Genomic DNA, 17,636 nt, shown 5'->3' with positions numbered 1-17,636 from the left:
ACAACTTGTTCAGCCACCTGAAGTGAGAGGTTAGGGTCAGAAATTCTCTCTTAGGTTTAGACAGCCATGTTTGCTCAGGAGTTTCTCTAAACTTCTCCGTGTACTCTCTCATTGGTACATATCTCTCTTTCTCATCCTATGATAGAGAGACCCTTTTAACTAAGATTGTTTGACCTAGAGAAAAGGATGAGATTTAACCACTTAAGCCCCGGAAAATTTCACCCCCTTTCTGACCAGGGGGTATTTTGCGATTCTTTAACGGACAATTGCGCGGTCGTGCGACGCTGTACCTAAACGAATTTGACGTCCTTTTTTTCCCACAAACAGAGCTTTCCTTAGGTGGTATTTGATCACCTGTGCAATTTTTTGATCATGCGCTATAATCAAAAAAAGAGCGACAATTTTGCAAAAATAACAATATTTTTCACATTTTTTTTATATGAAATTCCCCCCAAAAAATGTAAAAATCAAATATTTTTTTAATTTTTGGCTAATTTGTTTTCTGCTACCTATATTTGGTAAAAAAAAATCACAATAAGCGTATTTTGATTGGTTTGCACAAAAGTTATTGCGTTTACTAACAAAGGGAAAGATTTTTGTCATTTTTGTTGTTTTTTTTTTAACGAGTAATGGCGGCGATCTGCGATTTTTTTTGCGGGACTGTGATATTGTGGCGGACAGATAGGACCCTTGACTGACATTTTTGACACTTTTGGGGATACCAGTGACAATACTACAGTAATCAGTGCTATACATATGCACTGTTACTGTAAAAATGACACTGGCAGGGAAGGGATTAACTTTATTAGAGATGCAGTGACTATGTGTGTCCCTAGGGGTGTGCTTCTTACTATGCAGGGGTGTGGCTGTGTGTGTAACAGCACAGATCAACGGTCCTACATAGCAGGACCGTTAGATCAGTGCTTTTACACAGGGGAGAATGACAGGCGGCTTTGTTTACATTAGCCGCCTGCCTTTCTCCCTTCACAACGGACGATCGCGAGTGACTGGCGGATATCGGGTCCGCCGGTCACACGCACGGAGGTGTCCGTGAACGAGCCGAGGCGGGAGCGCGCCTCCGGCGGCGTGCGCCCGCCCGTCCGCTATTGGCTCCCAGGCTAGTGACGTACCGGTACGTCACTTTGCCTGGCCGGGGCTGACCGCCGCAGTATATGTACTTGCGGCGGTCGGCAACCGGTTAAAAAAGATATTGCATGGGTTGACTGAACTTGTGGTTTTTGTTTTTCTTTCTACCAATGCCACGCTCAAGCCAAATTTTCCTTAAGCTCTAAAGCAAATAATAAGGACTGTACATCCATTTTCCATCAAATCTGTCTTCATGGCAAATATCTAGGCAGAATCTTTACCAGCTAGGGGCATGCCCAAGCTACCTGGGGCAATAAACTGGAATCTTGTTGGAGAGGACATGTTTAAATCATAAATATCACATCCTTAACAACTTTTCCAAATCCTCTGTAATGCCTATTACGTTCCTCTGTCCCAGTGTGGATCTTTGAAACAACTGCTCCCATTTCATTGGGCCTCACATTCCCTCAGAATGAAATTGACTCCTAATATCACCTCTTTTTTTTCAATATGACTATCACCCATGCGTGACACGGCTCCTTAATACCCTCAAGGTATGGAAGTCCTACCCTATTTCTTTTTGGGGAGTGACTGCAGTTAAGAAGAACATTTTGCAGAAACATTTGTACTTGTTTAGAGCCCTTTCTATCACTGCCCCTAACTATTTATAGGTACGTTTCAGACGGACATTAATAAATGTATCTGGTTTGACAAATGACCTAGGTTCTCTAAACAGATCTTATACCCTTACCAACATTGAGGAGGTCTAAGCTTGCCAAATATCTGGTTATATTATCTGGCTACTAGATTCTCCCACTTGCCCAGTGGAACATTGTACATTCCAAGGTACCTTGGATTAAATTTGAGGCCTGTTTGGTACACTTATTTTACCTTTCAGGTATCTTATTGTTCTCCTCTATTTCCTATGAGGCTATAGCCCCTAAAACACCCTGGTTTCCCAGTCGGTTTGCCTTTTTTTTTCTTTTTTTTTTTTACAAAGCCCAGTCAAGTTTCTGCACCCCAAACTCGCTTATCCATGTCTTTATCGACCTTGTTTGTGCACTGGTGCGCAATCATGTTGGAACAGGAAGGGCCATCCCCAAACTGTTCCCACAAAGTTGTGAGCATGAAATTGTCCAAAATGTCTTGGTATGCTGACACCTTAAGTGTTCCCTTCACTGGAACTAAGGGGCCAAGCCCAAGCCCTGAAAAACAACCCCACTCCATAATCCCTCCTCCACCAAATGATTTGGACCAGTGCACAAAGTAAGGTCCATAAAGACATGGATGACCGAGTTTGGGGTGGAGGAACTTGACTGGCCTGCACAGAGTCCTGACCTCAACCTGATAGAACACCTTTGGGATGAATTAGAGCAGAGACTGGGAGTCAAGACTTCTCATCCAACATCAGTGCCTAACCTCACAAATGTGCTTCTGGAAGAATGGTCAAACATTCCCGAAGACACACACAATTTTTTGCCTGTTTATTATGTATTCGGTCTGACCAGACTATCGAGGTTGAGCAGCCCTCCCCACCCCCCACACACACCTGTACTCAATCAGTGTCCACCATCAAGTGGATATAGGAGGAGTCCCCTGTAGTGCATTTGCACATCTCTCCCAGCAAGGAGTATTATCTCCAAGGGTTAGAAAGGCTGGATTCATCTCTTTTTCATGGATAGTGTAGGACCCACTGATAATGGGTACTTTGACGCAGTAGTGGGCTTGAGCACGATATGGCCATATGGTGGGACCAAACCCCCATTTTAATTTATGGACTCTCTTCAGATTTGGTAGTAATTTCTTTTGCATTTGCGCGCTATTCTTTTTTAATATACATGTCTTTTGGTTCATAGCTGCAGCAGCTTTGGAAATACATGGGTATGCTCCCCCAAATTTTTTGCCTATAGCCCCTAAAACACCCTGGTTTCCCAGTCGGTTTGCGTTTTTTTTTTCTTTTTTTTTTTACAAAGCCCAGTCAAGTTTCTGCACCCCAAACTCGCTTATCCATGTCTTTATCGACCTTGTTTGTGCACTGGTGCGCAATCATGTTGGAACAGGAAAGGCCATCCCCAAACTGTTCCCACAAAGTTGTGAGCATGAAATTGTCCAAAATGTCTTGGTATGCTGACACCTTAAGTGTTCCCTTCACTGGAACTAAGGGGCCAAGCCCAACCCCTGAAAAACAACCCCACACCATAATCCCTCCTCCACCAAATGATTTGGACCAGTGCACAAAGTAAGGTCCATAAAGACATGGATGACCGAGTTTGGGGTGGAGGAACTTGACTGGCCTGCACAGAGTCCTGACCTCAACCTGATAGAACACCTTTGGGATGAATTAGAGCAGAGACTGGGAGCCAAGACTTCTCGTCCAACATCAGTGCCTAACCTCACAAATGTGCTTCTGGAAGAATGGTCAAACATTCCCATAGACACACTCCTAAACCTTGTGGACAGCCTTCTCCGAAGAGTTGAAGCTGTTATAGCTGCAAAGGGTGGGGCCAACTCAATATTGAACCCTATGGACTAAGACTGGAAAGCCATTAAAGTTCATGTATGTGTAAAGGCAGGTGTCCCAATACTTTTGGTAATATAGTGTAGATCGATCAAACGGATATATAGTAGGAATATGATATAACAACAGAACCTGCCTAACTGCCTTTGCTGCTCACATTTCATACACACACAAACACAAAAAATTGTAAATTATTAATGCAGTTATTTTTGTTATGTGTGCACATATGCCAAAGATCTATCAGCTTTAGAAGAGAGAAGTCAGAGCCCTGACAAAGGTGTTTGACTGCAGGTGCTTCTCCTTTCAGGACTCAAAGTCTGACAAGTACTGCCACAGAGAAATGTTAGTAATATAAGCATTGCATCTGCTTATAAGAACAATATTATGAAATCATTTAGGCCAGTTCAATAAGGTGCAGAGAAAAAGACTGAGGATGTGCAAAGCACAATACCCCATAGCAACCAATCAGATGTCAATTTATTTAAATTGTGTCAGTTATAAGATGATTGCCCATTGGGCACTACATGGAACCGTATTTGGCAATGTTTTATTGAATAAACACCCTTTTTTGTTGTATTTTCAATCAAAAACTAACATTCCTTATAGTCAGCCTGTGGGTAATTCTGAATTATCAATAGTACTAGTTTAACCACTTAAGCCCCGGAAGATTTTACCCCCATTCCGACCAGGGGGTATTTTGCGATTCGGCACTGCGTGAATTTAACGCACAATTGCGCGGTCGTGCGACGCTGTACCTAAACGAATTTGACGTCCTTTTTTTCCCACAAACAGAGCTTTCTTTTGGTGGTATTTGATCACCTGTGCGATTTTTTGATCACGCGCTATAAACAAAAAAAGAGCGTCAATTTTGCAAAAATAGCAATATTTTTCACATTTTTTTATATGAAATTCCCCCAAAAAAAAATGTAAAAATCAAAATTTTTAAAAATTTTCGGCCAATTTATTTTATGCTACCTATGTTTGGTAAAAAAAATCGCAAAAAGCGTATTTTGATTGGTTTGCGCAAAAGTTATCGCGTTTACTAACAAAGGGAAAGATTTTTGTCATTTTTGTTGTTTTTTTTTTAACGCGTAATGGCGGCGATCTGCGTTTTTTTTTGCGGTACTGCGACATTGCGGCGGACAGATCGGACCCTTGACTGACATTTTTGACACTTTTGGGGTTACCAGTGACATTTCTACAGTAATCAGTGCTATATATATGCACTGTTACTGTAAAAATACACTGGTAGTGAAGGGGTTAACTTTATTTGGAAGGGAGGGGCTGTGTGTGTCCCTAGGGGCGTGGTTTCTACTGTGATTGGCTGTGGCTCTAGCTGTAAAGACACTGATCAACGGATCTACATACCAGATCCGTTTTATCAGTGTCTTTGCAGCGAAGAGAATGACAGGCAGTTTGTTTACACAAGCTGCCTGACATTCTCCCTCTCCCCCGCCGATCGCCGAGTGACCGGCGGACATCGGGTCCGCTGGTCACACGCGCGGGGGGGTCCGTGACCACGCGGGAGCGGGAGCGCGCCCCGGGGGGCGCGCGCTCGCTCCCTAGACCCTCACAAGCAAGCAACGTAGCCCTACGTTAGTTTGCCTGTGAGGGGCTGACCGCCGACGTAGATAGTCGTGCGGCGGTCGGCAAGTGGTTAAGGGTCTGAATAATGAAATAAATAAATAAATAAAAATAGTTGTCATTGCTCCACTTTTCCCTTGATGTTTAACCATAAATGGTTAAAATAAAATAACCTATACTGTATCTACATTGCAAATCTTTTTTTTTTTTTTTTGATAGAATTACATATAAAAATATATAATTAATCAGGGTTTTTGTTTTTAACTTGTTATTGTCATGTGCAATGCATAATCTAGTAATAAAAATTCATAAACATACCGGTGTTACCAATAATTTCTTCCCATGCACGATCTGCCAGGATATTTGTTTGTAAAGGTGAAATCAATGGTGTTAGTGACCAGAGGCGAACTGTGGAGTCCCGGGAACAAGATGCCATAGTGAATGGTCGATTAGGATGGCAGGTTAAGCCTGCAAAGCAATGTATCATGGATTAGTAGCTGAAGTTCATAGACACTAGTCTATAGTCTATCTGAGGTGCAATGCATGATCTAAGACTGCAGACAACACTTTGATCTTCCGCTTGCTCTTCTATAATTATCAGATATTGCTCATAACCAAATAACAAGGTCACAATTTCAGTCTTCAGAAAGAAGCTTGCCAGCCTGTCTGACATTCAAACATCTGTCCATAGTTGAGATCTCAATCATTTGTTTACCAAGGCTTTGGCTTCTTTTGCTATCATGTTGTGATGGTGCAGGAAAATATCCAGCTAAAGTAGAAACTGGGGTTTATGTACTAAATAGAAGGTAGAAACACATTTCCTTATAATGATAGAACCCATGGAGGTTCATTTTGGAGCTGCTCCAAGCACAGTAAACCACACTGGGGTATTCTTCTAGCTGACCTTGGAACTCTCTGGATTACACAAGAAAGACCATTACTATCATAGGTGGTCTATTTAAAGCGGTAGTAAACTCAAAGAAAAAAAAAAAAAAACCCTGCAAGACAAAGGCATAATGAGCTAGTATGCATCGCATACTAGCTTATTATGAAGCACTTACCTTAAAACGAAGCCCCGACACGGACCCCCGGACACCGCTGTGTGAGCGGACATGATCCCTCGGTGTCTCTTCTGGGTTCGGCGGCTCCGTTGCTGTGATTGGCCGAAGCCGAAGCCGCGATGACGTCACTCACTCATGCGCGCGGGAGTCATTTTCCAGCAATTCTCGGCAAGGAACGCTGAAGGTCCGCCGGACCTTCAGAGCGCATGCGCCGCACGCGTCAGCGGCTGCATGCAAAGCATATATCTCCTAAACCGTGTAGGTTTAGGAGATATTAATTGTACCTACAGGTAAGCCTTATTATAGGCTTACCTGTAGTTAAAAGTAAAAAAAAAGCGGTATACTACCGCTTTAAAGTATATCTAAAGCTAAAACTTTTTTTTTTTTTAATTTTGGATAGTGTAGAGGAGGGTTAAAACCTCTGTGTGTCTCATTAGGAAGACTTCCTTTCACTTTCTATTCTGTAAACTCAACAAAAAATAGGAATATATCTTTCCAATGTGAGGGAAATCCCCTCTTATGCTGGCCATACACTAGCCGAAAAATTGTTCGTACCCTTTTTTGAATAATACTTATGTTATGTTTGAACACTCGGTCCTGAGAGCAAACGATTTTGCCATCATGTAATGACCGTCGAATTTTGGTCAATAAATCTTTCAATGGACATAAATGAATCTATTTTTCATATGTTTTGTCACATATTCCTAGTGCAAACAGTTCAGGCGACAAATCAACCTTTCAATTTATCCTTCATTTGGCAGAATTTTCCAAACTGTTCCTTCGAATTTTCAGCTCCGAAAAGTTAAAACTGATTTTCTATTTGAGGTTGTAAACTCGCCATAAAAACTTCTGCTCATTGCAATCCTAATTTTTAAAGCTATTGATCGCTGCCTGTCATAATTTCCTTACTTGTTTAATCTTCTTGCAATCCGTCTTGCAATGTTTGATTACGTCAGCGGCGCATGCGCTTTCCGTCCTTAGATTCACGGCACGCTCTGTGTGACGTCTCCCACTTGACATCATGCCGTGTATGTGAGTTCCGCTCTCAGCGGCACGGCTTAGAACTCTCACGATACTGGCAGTCATTCCCCGATCCCTGCTGCTCCCCAAGTGACCGTGTGATGAGATTTCGGCAGGGGAAACAAAGAATGGCGGAAGTTACGTCCACAGGGGAGGCAGACAACATTACTCAAGATGGCGCAGCCTAATCCCGGAAGACAAGTTTTTTCAAACCACTAAAAAATAGCAAGTAAGAGGCGTTTTTACATCCATTACACTGTGCAATGGTTGAAAATATGTTTTATAAGGACTGTACATGAAAAACGTGAAACGGAATGCAGAGTTTACTTCCTCTTTAACTGGATGAAAAATGAACGAACGGACCAAAAGACAGATTTTCAAACAATTATTTGGCTAGTGTATGGCCATCATTAGACATCTGCTTGTAAAAAGCATTGTTCTATCGTAGGAACTACATGGTTATGATGCAATTTCCTGTCTCTGTGTTATAGTTGTTTTCGAGTAAAGGCCCAGCCATGTGTCCAGCAACATTTTGCAATTCCAAAAGCTTTCCATTAGAAAATCTTTGTAATAAATAGGAAAATTTGGAAAACTGAATCTTGGTTGAAAAATAGCCATTACTAAGCAAATGTTACGTTGAATCTTTGAAAATACTCCCCAGATGTGTGATGTATTTGACAAACTATATACTGTTTAGGAAAATCAGTGCTAAACTGTCTGTAGAACTAAAGTTATAAATTCCCAGATATTGTGGTGTAAAAAAAACCCTACCATATACATCTGCCCCATGGTCATATACAGTGTCCAGACACGTCCCATCCCTTGTATCCCAGACTCGAATGGTATAATCCCAGCTGCCAGATATTAAAAGGTACGGGATCTCTGTATTCCACATTAATCCTCGGACTGGTGCTGTGTGGCCGCTTAGAACATTTATGCAAGCATCTTGTGTGTAGTCCCAGATCCTCACAGTTCTAAAAACAATAGAGCAGTTTTATTAAAGGAGTTCTATGATCACAGCACACACATTATTTTTAACATCAGCATTGACAAGGATGTCATGGCTTTTCTTTCCCTTCAAAGCAAAGAATAAAATCCATCACATCCCTTACTAAAAGCACTTCACATAAAAACACTGGCTAGGCACACATTTAACACTTTGATTGCCCTAGATGTTTTACCCCTTTCCAGCCAGTGTCATTAGTACATATTTTTAGCCCTGATCACTATATTAGTGTCACTGATTCTCACAAAGTGCCAAAAGTGTTCATTTATTGTGAAAAAAAAAAGTGTCAGGGGTAGTGTCCAATCGTCCGCCCCAAAATCGCTGTCCCATTGTAAGTCGCTGCCCTTATTAGTATAAAAAAGTAAATAAAAATTCCAGTATATATATCTCATAGTTTGTAGACACTAGAACTTTTGAGCAAACAAATTAATATACGCTTATTGAGGTTTTTTTCACCAAAAATATGTAGCAAAATACATATTGGCCTAAATTTATGAAGAAATTTGATTTTAAATTTTTTTTATTATATATGTTTTATAGCAGAAAGTAAAAAATATTGTTTTTTTTTTTTTTTTTTCAAAATTGTTGGTCTTTTTTTGTTTATAGCACAAAAAATAAAAAAATGCAGAGGTGATCAAAAGATCCTCCAAAAGAAAGTTCTAATTTCTAAAAAAGTATCTTTTACCTGTTGTTTGTCTGTTAACATTATTAAATGTGACCTACCCATCATCTGAACCACTGCAGAGGATTCCTTCTCTAAGAGGAGACCACCGAACGTGGAAAACCTTTGCTGTATGTCCGGTAAAAACCTTCAGAGGCTGGTCAGAGCTGGTGGCTAAATAATAAACTCTCACATTTTTATCTTCACATCCAGTTGCAATCATATCTCTGTACAATAGAAGAAAAGAAAAACAAATACAGGCACAAATTTAGAGCATTTAAAATTCTGTAAGAATTTTGACAATTTGAGATATTGGTGTAAAGATTATAGACCTCAGTGTGGGACAACAGAACAACCAGATTGATGTGTACTGACCTGGCTTCCCTGTCCTCCACTGAACTTCCAACAGGTTACTAGATCCCAAGTGACCACTATTGTTAGGCTGAGGTCAGGCCCACTTTGCCTTCAGTTCCTCAACAGTTGTTTGGACAGTTAGCAGTTAGTGGCAGAGTTGTAGATTGGAATCCACTGCAGTCAGGACAGAATGGGAAGCCTTTAATGCAATTATGAGGGGTTCTTTTTATGTCAGGATCTTCACAGGGAAAATATACTCTCTTCAGGACAGGCAGTTTTAGATACAGAAAGACGCTGTATTCAGGTTCCATTCCCGAGTAACTTTCAACAGTGGATAGCCTGTTTACAAGAACATGACCTTGCTCTTGCCAAGGGAAAAAATCCTATACCAAACACATTATGCCTTTGAATTAAGAGACAAAAACTTGGTCTTTTTGGCCCAAAAAAAAAAACAGGTTCTCTGCTCCATTCCCAGAATCTATGATGCTCTACAGACCATGCAAACCTCTTTCAAGGGTTTCATGGAGGCTTTCCTGAAATTTTATAGTAAATGTTTTGAAATTCGTGCTCAATATGAACCCAGTCATCTTGTACACTATTTGAATTCTATCCTGCTCCCTAGTTTCTCCTGAGAGCTTTGGGAATTCTTAGATATCTCAACAGAGGACATCACGCTCTTTCCTCATTTTCCAAACATAAAGCCCCTGGCCTAGATGGATTCCCTATTGTATAGTACTTTTTGTACCAGGGGTGTTTGGTTCTCTCTATGGGGAAGTATTGAAGCAGGGCCTACTCCCTCCCTCAATGAGAGAAGCTAATCGTTCTAATTCTTAATACAGATAAAGATTCTCTGTATTGTGATCTCACTAATACAATATCAGTAATTAGTACAGATGTACAATTCCTGGTACAAATTGTGGCTAGACAATTAAACTGAATTGTTTCTACAGATATAGGCTCTGACCAAACTGGGTTTTTCCAGGGAGATCCACAAATATATCCGCTGACTCTTTACAAACCTTCAAATCTCAGCCCCCTTCTCTTAGGGCTGTCCTGGCTTTGAATACCCACAAAGCTTTCAACTCTATTGAATGGCCCTATAAGGATATGACCCAAGTGTTGGTCTGGTAATACGTTTCGATTTTATGTACACATTTTATACAACCAATCTACTGCTCGAATCAGAATGAACAATAATGTAGCTGACCCATGCCCAGGCAAAGATGTGCAAGACAGGGGTGCCCCCTTTCCCTTCTCCTGTTTGCCCTGGTGAGTCTCTAGCAGTTGTACTCCATTGATCACAGGTATCTATGTGGGTACACTGGAAGAGAGAGTGTCTTTTTACTTAGATTATATACTTATCATATACCCAACAAGCTATTGAGAAAATTCTGGATGTGATGCAAGAATTTAGTGTTTAGGTAAACTGGAGCCATAATTTTTATTTTTTTTTGTTGATGGATGAAGTTACTAATTTTGACCTTCTCACTAGTTGCCCTATACAACTTATTTACAAGGCCAATTTGTTTTATGCTACCTATGTTTGGTAAAAAAAATCGCAAAAAGCGTATTTTGATTGGTTTGCGCAAAAGTTATCGCGTTTACTAACAAAGGGAAAGATTTTTGTCATTTTTGGTGTTTTTTTTTTTTAACGCGTAATGGCGGTGATCTGCGATTTTTTTTTCGGTACTGCGGCATTGCGGCGGACAGATCGGACCCTTGACTGACATTTTTTACACTTTTGGGGGTACCAGTGACATTACTGCAGTAATCAGTGCTATATATATGCACTGTTACTGCAAAAATGACACTGGCAGGGAAGGGGTTAACTTTATTGGACAGGGAGGGGTTAAGTGTGTCCTAGGGGCGTGATTCTAACTGTGCAGGGACATTGCTATTGGTGTAAAAGCAAAGATCAACAGTTCTACATAGTAGAACGGTCAGATCTTCACTTTTACACAGGGAGAACTGACAGGCAGCTTGTTTACACAAGCCTCTCTGTCTTTCTCCCTTCACAGGAGCGATCGTAGTGTGACTGGCGGACATCGAGTCCGCCGGTCACACGCACTGACTTGTCTGTGAACGAGCCGCGGCGGGCGCGCGCCTCGGCGGGCGCGCGCCCGCCCGCAATAGGCTCGCAAGTCAGTGACAGGCGAGTGACGTATCGATACGTCACTCTGCCTGGCCGGGGCTGACCGCCGCAGTATATAGTCGTGCGGCGGTCGGCAACCGGTTAAAGTGGATTTCCACCCAAAAGTGGAACTTCCGCTTTAAATACTCCTGACCCCCTGACATGCCACATTTGGCATGTCATTTTTTTGGGGGGTGAGCGGGTACCTATATTTGACAGGTACCCGCTTCCACTTCTGCTAGGGCCGCCCAGGCGGCTTGAGCAGAAGTTCTCCTCTCCCCCCTCCCTCCCTGCAATCTTCTGGGACAGGTCCCAGAAGATTGCCCAGCCATTCACAACGCGCAGCGCGACTAGTGACCACCCACACTAGAGATGCCGGCACTGCCGAGAGGAGAGGGAGAGGATCGAGGCTTCGGACAGCCGCATCGCTGGACCGTGGGACAGGTGAGTGTGTGTTTATTAAAAGTCAGCAGTTACACTTTTGATGAGTAGAACTCTGCTTTAAATATATGGGTATAGTAGTTCAAGTGGTTGTGAAGGCTGAAGGTTGTTTACCATCATGCATTCCATTCTATCTTCACAGCTCCCCCACAACACTCACCCTCCTCTTGATCCAGCGATATGCACAAGAGCCTCGGCTGTGCCAGGACTCCCTCTCCTCATTGGCTAAGACAGCAGCAGGAGCCACTGGCACCCACTGCTGTCAATCACAGCCAATGAGCCAATTATTGTTGGTAAAGTATATTGACAATAATTTAATTCTGGTTATCTCAGAGTTCAAGCAAACACCACTTGAATGAATCTCCCATTTATGCTGTTGTGGAGGGTTAACCTTTTTAAAATGGTATTTCTCCCAAAAATATTCAATATTTTTTCGAACCACCCCCTCCCCTATGTATATACCCAAACTTATTCTTAGAGAATGGACTTCTGTCATCAATACATTTTATGGCATTGGAAACCCCCTAGGATTTTGTTAGCTATTTTTTAAAGTATAACTAAAGGCAAAACTTTTTTTTTGGTTTTGGATAGAGTGGAGAGGGATTAATATGCTTGTCAGTTTTTATTGCGGACTGTGTCCCCGTTAGGGAGATTCACCCTCTCTATTTGTCCTGTTTACCATTATCATTGAATGTTAAAGTAAAAGAAAATCCCAAATTTTGGGTTGTCCCTAGAGAAGTAATAGAGGGTAAATCTTCCAATGGGGACACTAGTTATGGTAACCTGGGGTCCCCAAGGGATTCACTTAAAGCAATAGTAAACCACTTTTTTTTTTTTAAACCCTGCAAGACAATTGCATAATGTGCTAATATGCATCGCATACTAGCACATTGTGAAATACTTACCTTAGAACAAAGCCCTCCAGCGGCATGCTGCCACCACTGACAGGGCATCCATCTTCACCCGGTCTTCCTCCAGCATTCGGTTACTCCGGCCGTCTAATTGTCCACAATGCGATGACGACGAGGGCCACGGCACAGAGCTCTGAAGGGACGTCATGGGTATGCCATTACCGGCTGCATGCAGTGTGATTATCTCTTAAACCCGTGCAGGTTTAGGAGATATTTACCATACCTACAGGTAAGCCTTACTATAGGTAAGCCTTACTATAGGCTTACCTGTAGATACAAGTAGAAAAAAAAAAGGTGTTTACTCCCACTCTAATTTGTAGAGATTTTCTCTCACTTCCTGTTTAGCTATGGCACAGGAAGTGAAGGGAAATCTCCGCAATGGGAAACAGCAAAAAAAAAAAAAATCTGATGGATTATAACCCCCCCCCCATTACTCTATCCAAAGTAAAAAAACGTTTTGCCTATAGTTCTACATTAACTTCCACCATTCCAGGGTTGGCTGACAATGCCAGATCTGCAGAGATATTAATATGCCTCTCAATTGGTGAATGACTATGGCTACAGAAGCAGCTTTATTGAATCTCAACCCTTAAAAATCAATGTGCATGGACCCTAAAAGTTTTTTGCCAAAGCCCTAAATATTCGTCACCTATCTTCAGGGATAGCCTAAACAAATTCAAGCAGTGACTATAAACTGTTAAATTTGGTGGATCTGCGGTAAATATAATTTGTGAAACAACAGTTTGAATACACAAGTTGCAAAAACATTTCTGCAATAAAAAGCTTTCTTATCTTACACGAAGGTCCCATAGACGAGAACCATATCACAGTTTGAGGACCTCTGACTTACTTGTTGTTTTGGCTCCAGTCACATCCAAACACAGCCGCTGGGTGTTTATACTTGTGCAAAACCTTCCCATCAATTGTGCGAATAATGCTGAAACAATTTTAAAGGAAAAAAACATTTCTCACTTATATAATGCATAAATCAACTAACAAACCTAACTAAATGAGCAAATCCAATATATCAAAGTTTCACATAAAGTATATCTAAATCTGAAAATTCTCCCTTGCAGTGGGGCTTTGTCCACACTGCAAGGATTTACTGCTTGTTTAGGTCTAGTAGGGGCATATGAAAGAAGATACTTTGTGCTGCTATACCAGTCCTTGCGGCATCTTCTCCCCCATGCTTTAGTGGTCTATAGTCCTGATGTCATCAAGACCAGTGCAGGGTCCATAACGTAATGACATCAAGGGACAGTCCACCACTGTAGCATGCGGGAGCGTCGCCTGCTGGGGAGTAGAGGATCAGGTACGTAAGAGTGCTTTTACACTCCCTTAGAATAAACAAGCAAGTTAGCCCTTGCAGTGCGGGCAGCCACACTGCAAGGGAAAATTTCCAATTTTCCTGGTTGGGCTTTAATTAAAATGCCGAAAGGAAAAACTCTCTCAGACCATCCATATTGCCTCACAGTAGGCAGACAAAAACCTGTTTTTATTCAGTAAAGATTTGTAATTGGTAGATAAGGCATAATCTATTCTATTCATTAGTAGTAGTTTTTTTTTACAAATCCTTTGATAAGTGAGAACCATGGAGCCAAGTTCATTGATTTCTCCACTCACCAGAATCCATCTCCACTGCAAGTGGCAATGCGTTTAGAATCTTTATGGCTCCAAGAGATGCAGAAAATGCCATTTTTTCCATGCTATAACAAAAAAAATCGCAAAGAATATCAAATATTTTAAAGTTGACAATATACTGTAGCAGCAGAATAACATACGTAGCCTTGTTTATTGGCTACCTGTTTGTCTGGTTTGGCCATATACATGATTATTTTGATGATAGAGACAATTTTGGTAATACAGATGGCTAAAGCAAGAGGCAGAGCCATGTCTTAAAGCCCAAGTGAACCTTCAGTTTAACAGTCTATCCATTCCACATGTATAGAACAAAACATATTTGAAAAAGGGAATGTCAGTTTCTTTTTTTTTTTAAGTCAGCAGCAACAAATATTTTAAAAATGAGGTATTTACCTGTGCCTGGAGTCCAGCACTGTATTCCTGTAGCCAAATCTACTTATTGCTGCAGGTCCCTGGCCCGCCATCTCGAATATGGGAGCTGGCTGTGACTTCCAGAGGAACCACAGCCAGCTCCCCAATGAGCATGCTTGAGCTCTCCCAGCACTCTGTGAATGGTCCTGTAGCCATTTGGAACATGTCCCATAAGGCTGCAGGAGAAAAAGGCGAGCGGCATCATTCTCACATAGACAAAGACTGTTGGAGCGAGTACAAATAAAATAAGTCGCCACTCGCCGCCCCCCCCCCATCCAAAAAAAAAAAAAACTGTTACAGGCTAAGGGAGGGAGCAAATCGGCTGTACTTCACTTGTGAACTTCCACGTTAAAGTCTTAAAGTTAGTTTTCATTAGGGAACAGCCACAACCTCAGTAAGCCTGTACCCTGCCAGCATTCTGTAAAGAAGGACATAGTCGTTCCTCATAACTGAGATCCTTCAGCCCTATTATTAGCTTTTTTGCCCTTCTCTTTCCAGTTCTAGTACATCATTCCTGAGGACTGTACGATGTGGCCAAACCTGTGTTTTGTAAAGTGGAAGAATTATAGTTTTATCTCTTAAATAAATACCCTTTTTATTGCAAGCTAATATTCTGCTGGCCTTGCTTGCTCCTTTTTGATAGTAAAAAACAAGGAAAATAATGTATTTAACACAGTTGCCTTCTCCTTGTCACTTGTACTTACCTTGACCATCCTTTATGGAGCCAATATGCTTTGACTTAGCTTTTTTACTATTACCTGTACTATATTTAAAACAATTTTTTTGGGATTCTTTTTACTTTTCTCTGCTATGTGCATCTCATGGTCTTTTTTTGCTGTCCTGATCACGCTCTTACATTTCCTATTGCTTTCTTTGTAGTGCTGGAATGTTGACGGTGCCCTCTCAGCCTTTTTTTTTAAAGGACACTTTTTACACTTGAATTTAGCCACCCAGGTTTAGCCTCAGTTCTTTTATATTTGTTGCCCTTTGGAATACACTGGCTTTGTCAATACCTAAAATGTTCTTAAAGCACTTTTACTCCATGATTTTGGTTTCTTGAATATCTTCCCATTTAGAATCATGAAGTATGGAGTGCAGTTTGGTAAAGTTGGCTCTCTTAAAATTTATTGAACTTGTTCTACCCTGTTGTCTGCTCTTCCTGTGCATTGCAGTGAATGAAATTGTCTTGTGATCGCTGTCATATTTATTTTCATTCTTCTAACTGTAGCAGATGTAGAAGCTGCTTACTGGCACTATGTTTTAGCACTATTACATGGTTTATACAGTACATGTAGACAAGGCATCATTTCAATTCTTACCCGCTGCAGTTATTTTTGAGTTTGCTCTATGTTTACAATTTCCAACATACTGACACTTTGGCTATTAGAAGACGATACTAGAAATACCAAATTCATGATTAGCAGGGAAACGGAAGACGTTTTGATTTAAATGCTCCTACCTCGTTGAATCTTGTTATCATTTTCCCTTTCTTAACGTCCCAGATGAAACCTCCATTTCGTGATGTTGCACCTGCTATACAATTTAAATCTCCTAGACAAGAAGTAAACGATTGCTAAATAAAGACTGTGTGTTAATAGAATTGACACTTTAGAATCTCAGTATGACAAACAAATTACCTGGAGCCCAGGACAGAGAGTAGATAACACCTTCATTTCCTGGTGATGTATACACGGCTGTCAGTGTGTTGATGTCCCAGACTTTTATTGTACCATCAAATGATGCTGTAGCCAATAAATTTGGATCGTCGGGTTTGAATTTGCAATCAAAGATGGTTTCAATGTGGCCCTACACAGTTAGGATGAAATGTCAATTTAAACCAATCTAAATGATCCTCACATTTAAGATAACTAAAATATACATTTTTTTTATTTTCTAAAATAAGTTCAATCTTTAAAAAAAAATTATTTCACTAAGAGTTAAAGCATTTTCAAACACAATTGAACCCCTTCCTGCCAACTGTACAAATATATAAGGCCTCATTGAAGGGGGGTCTTCTTCCTTAGGGCAGCACACAGTATATGTATACCTGTGTTTGTGCTGGAAGCATGCTGCACAGTGCTCACAGCACAGAAACCAGGCTCTCACCCAGAGCCCCAAGTCAACTGGGAGGCCTGCTTCCTCATCACCTGATGCCTCTGATTGGCTATCACAGTGATCAGACACTGTACAGGCAAGCCCTGTGTTTTTTTTTCTCCTCTTGAATGATGAAAAAGATACATTATATTTTTTTCTTCTTGCTAGAGGAGAACAATTTAAACAAAGAATTGTGTGCGTAAAAAAAAAAAAATAAAAAGGAAAGAAAAAATGTATAGATTAGGGTTTGAGCTAGGTCTGGGTTAGGGCTCTTTCACACAGGCGTTCCGATCAGATCCACCTGTCAGTCCACATGTCCGCTGACACCCCCTGCCATCCGCATCCGATCCTGTCTGTGAAATCCGGACGGATGGAAACCCTATTTTCCATCCGTCCTGGGGATCGGATCGGATGGGATCGGATGAGAGCGGACAGGTGGTCCACTCTTATCCGATTCCCCATAGAGAGCAGCGGGGCTCTGACACCTCCCTCTCCGCACACAGTGCGGAAACGGAGCTGTCATCCGCCGGCTCAGCAGGGATCGGCGGAATGCAGACAGTGTGAAAGAGCCCTTAGAGTTAGGGTGAAGGGCAGGGTCAAAGGAAAAGTTCAGAGTCAAAAGTCAGGCTCGTTATATTTTAGGTAGAATTTTAAAAAATAAGCATTTTTTAAATTAATATCAGTGTCAATTAGTGTCAGTGAGTTTTTTGTAGGATG

At 41.3% G+C, this 17,636-nt stretch overlaps 1 protein-coding gene across 7 annotated transcripts in view; it reads right to left on the bottom strand.

Moving 5' to 3' along the window:
* WDR17 (WD repeat domain 17) overlaps nt 1–17,636 on the bottom strand; it is a 181,007-nt gene that overhangs the window by 76,094 nt on the left and 87,277 nt on the right. For all 7 annotated transcript variants that reach the window (XM_082243722.1, XM_082243723.1, XM_082243724.1 and 4 more), the window contains 7 exons: nt 16,463–16,631; nt 16,285–16,376; nt 14,397–14,479; nt 13,624–13,710; nt 8,999–9,163; nt 8,041–8,243; nt 5,507–5,656 (listed from right to left, as the gene is read on the bottom strand). In XM_082243722.1, the coding sequence (XP_082099848.1) occupies nt 5,507–5,656; nt 8,041–8,243; nt 8,999–9,163; nt 13,624–13,710; nt 14,397–14,479; nt 16,285–16,376; nt 16,463–16,631 (949 nt within the window). The remainder of the gene's footprint in view (nt 1–5,506; nt 5,657–8,040; nt 8,244–8,998; nt 9,164–13,623; nt 13,711–14,396; nt 14,480–16,284; nt 16,377–16,462; nt 16,632–17,636) is intronic.

This window comes from Pelophylax lessonae (assembly GCF_965119305.1).
Source record: "Pelophylax lessonae genome assembly, chromosome: 1".
NCBI classification, from domain to species: domain Eukaryota; kingdom Metazoa; phylum Chordata; class Amphibia; order Anura; family Ranidae; genus Pelophylax; species Pelophylax lessonae.
The sequence above is the reverse complement of the archived record's forward strand: the minus strand, read 5'-3'. Positions and strand labels throughout refer to the sequence as shown.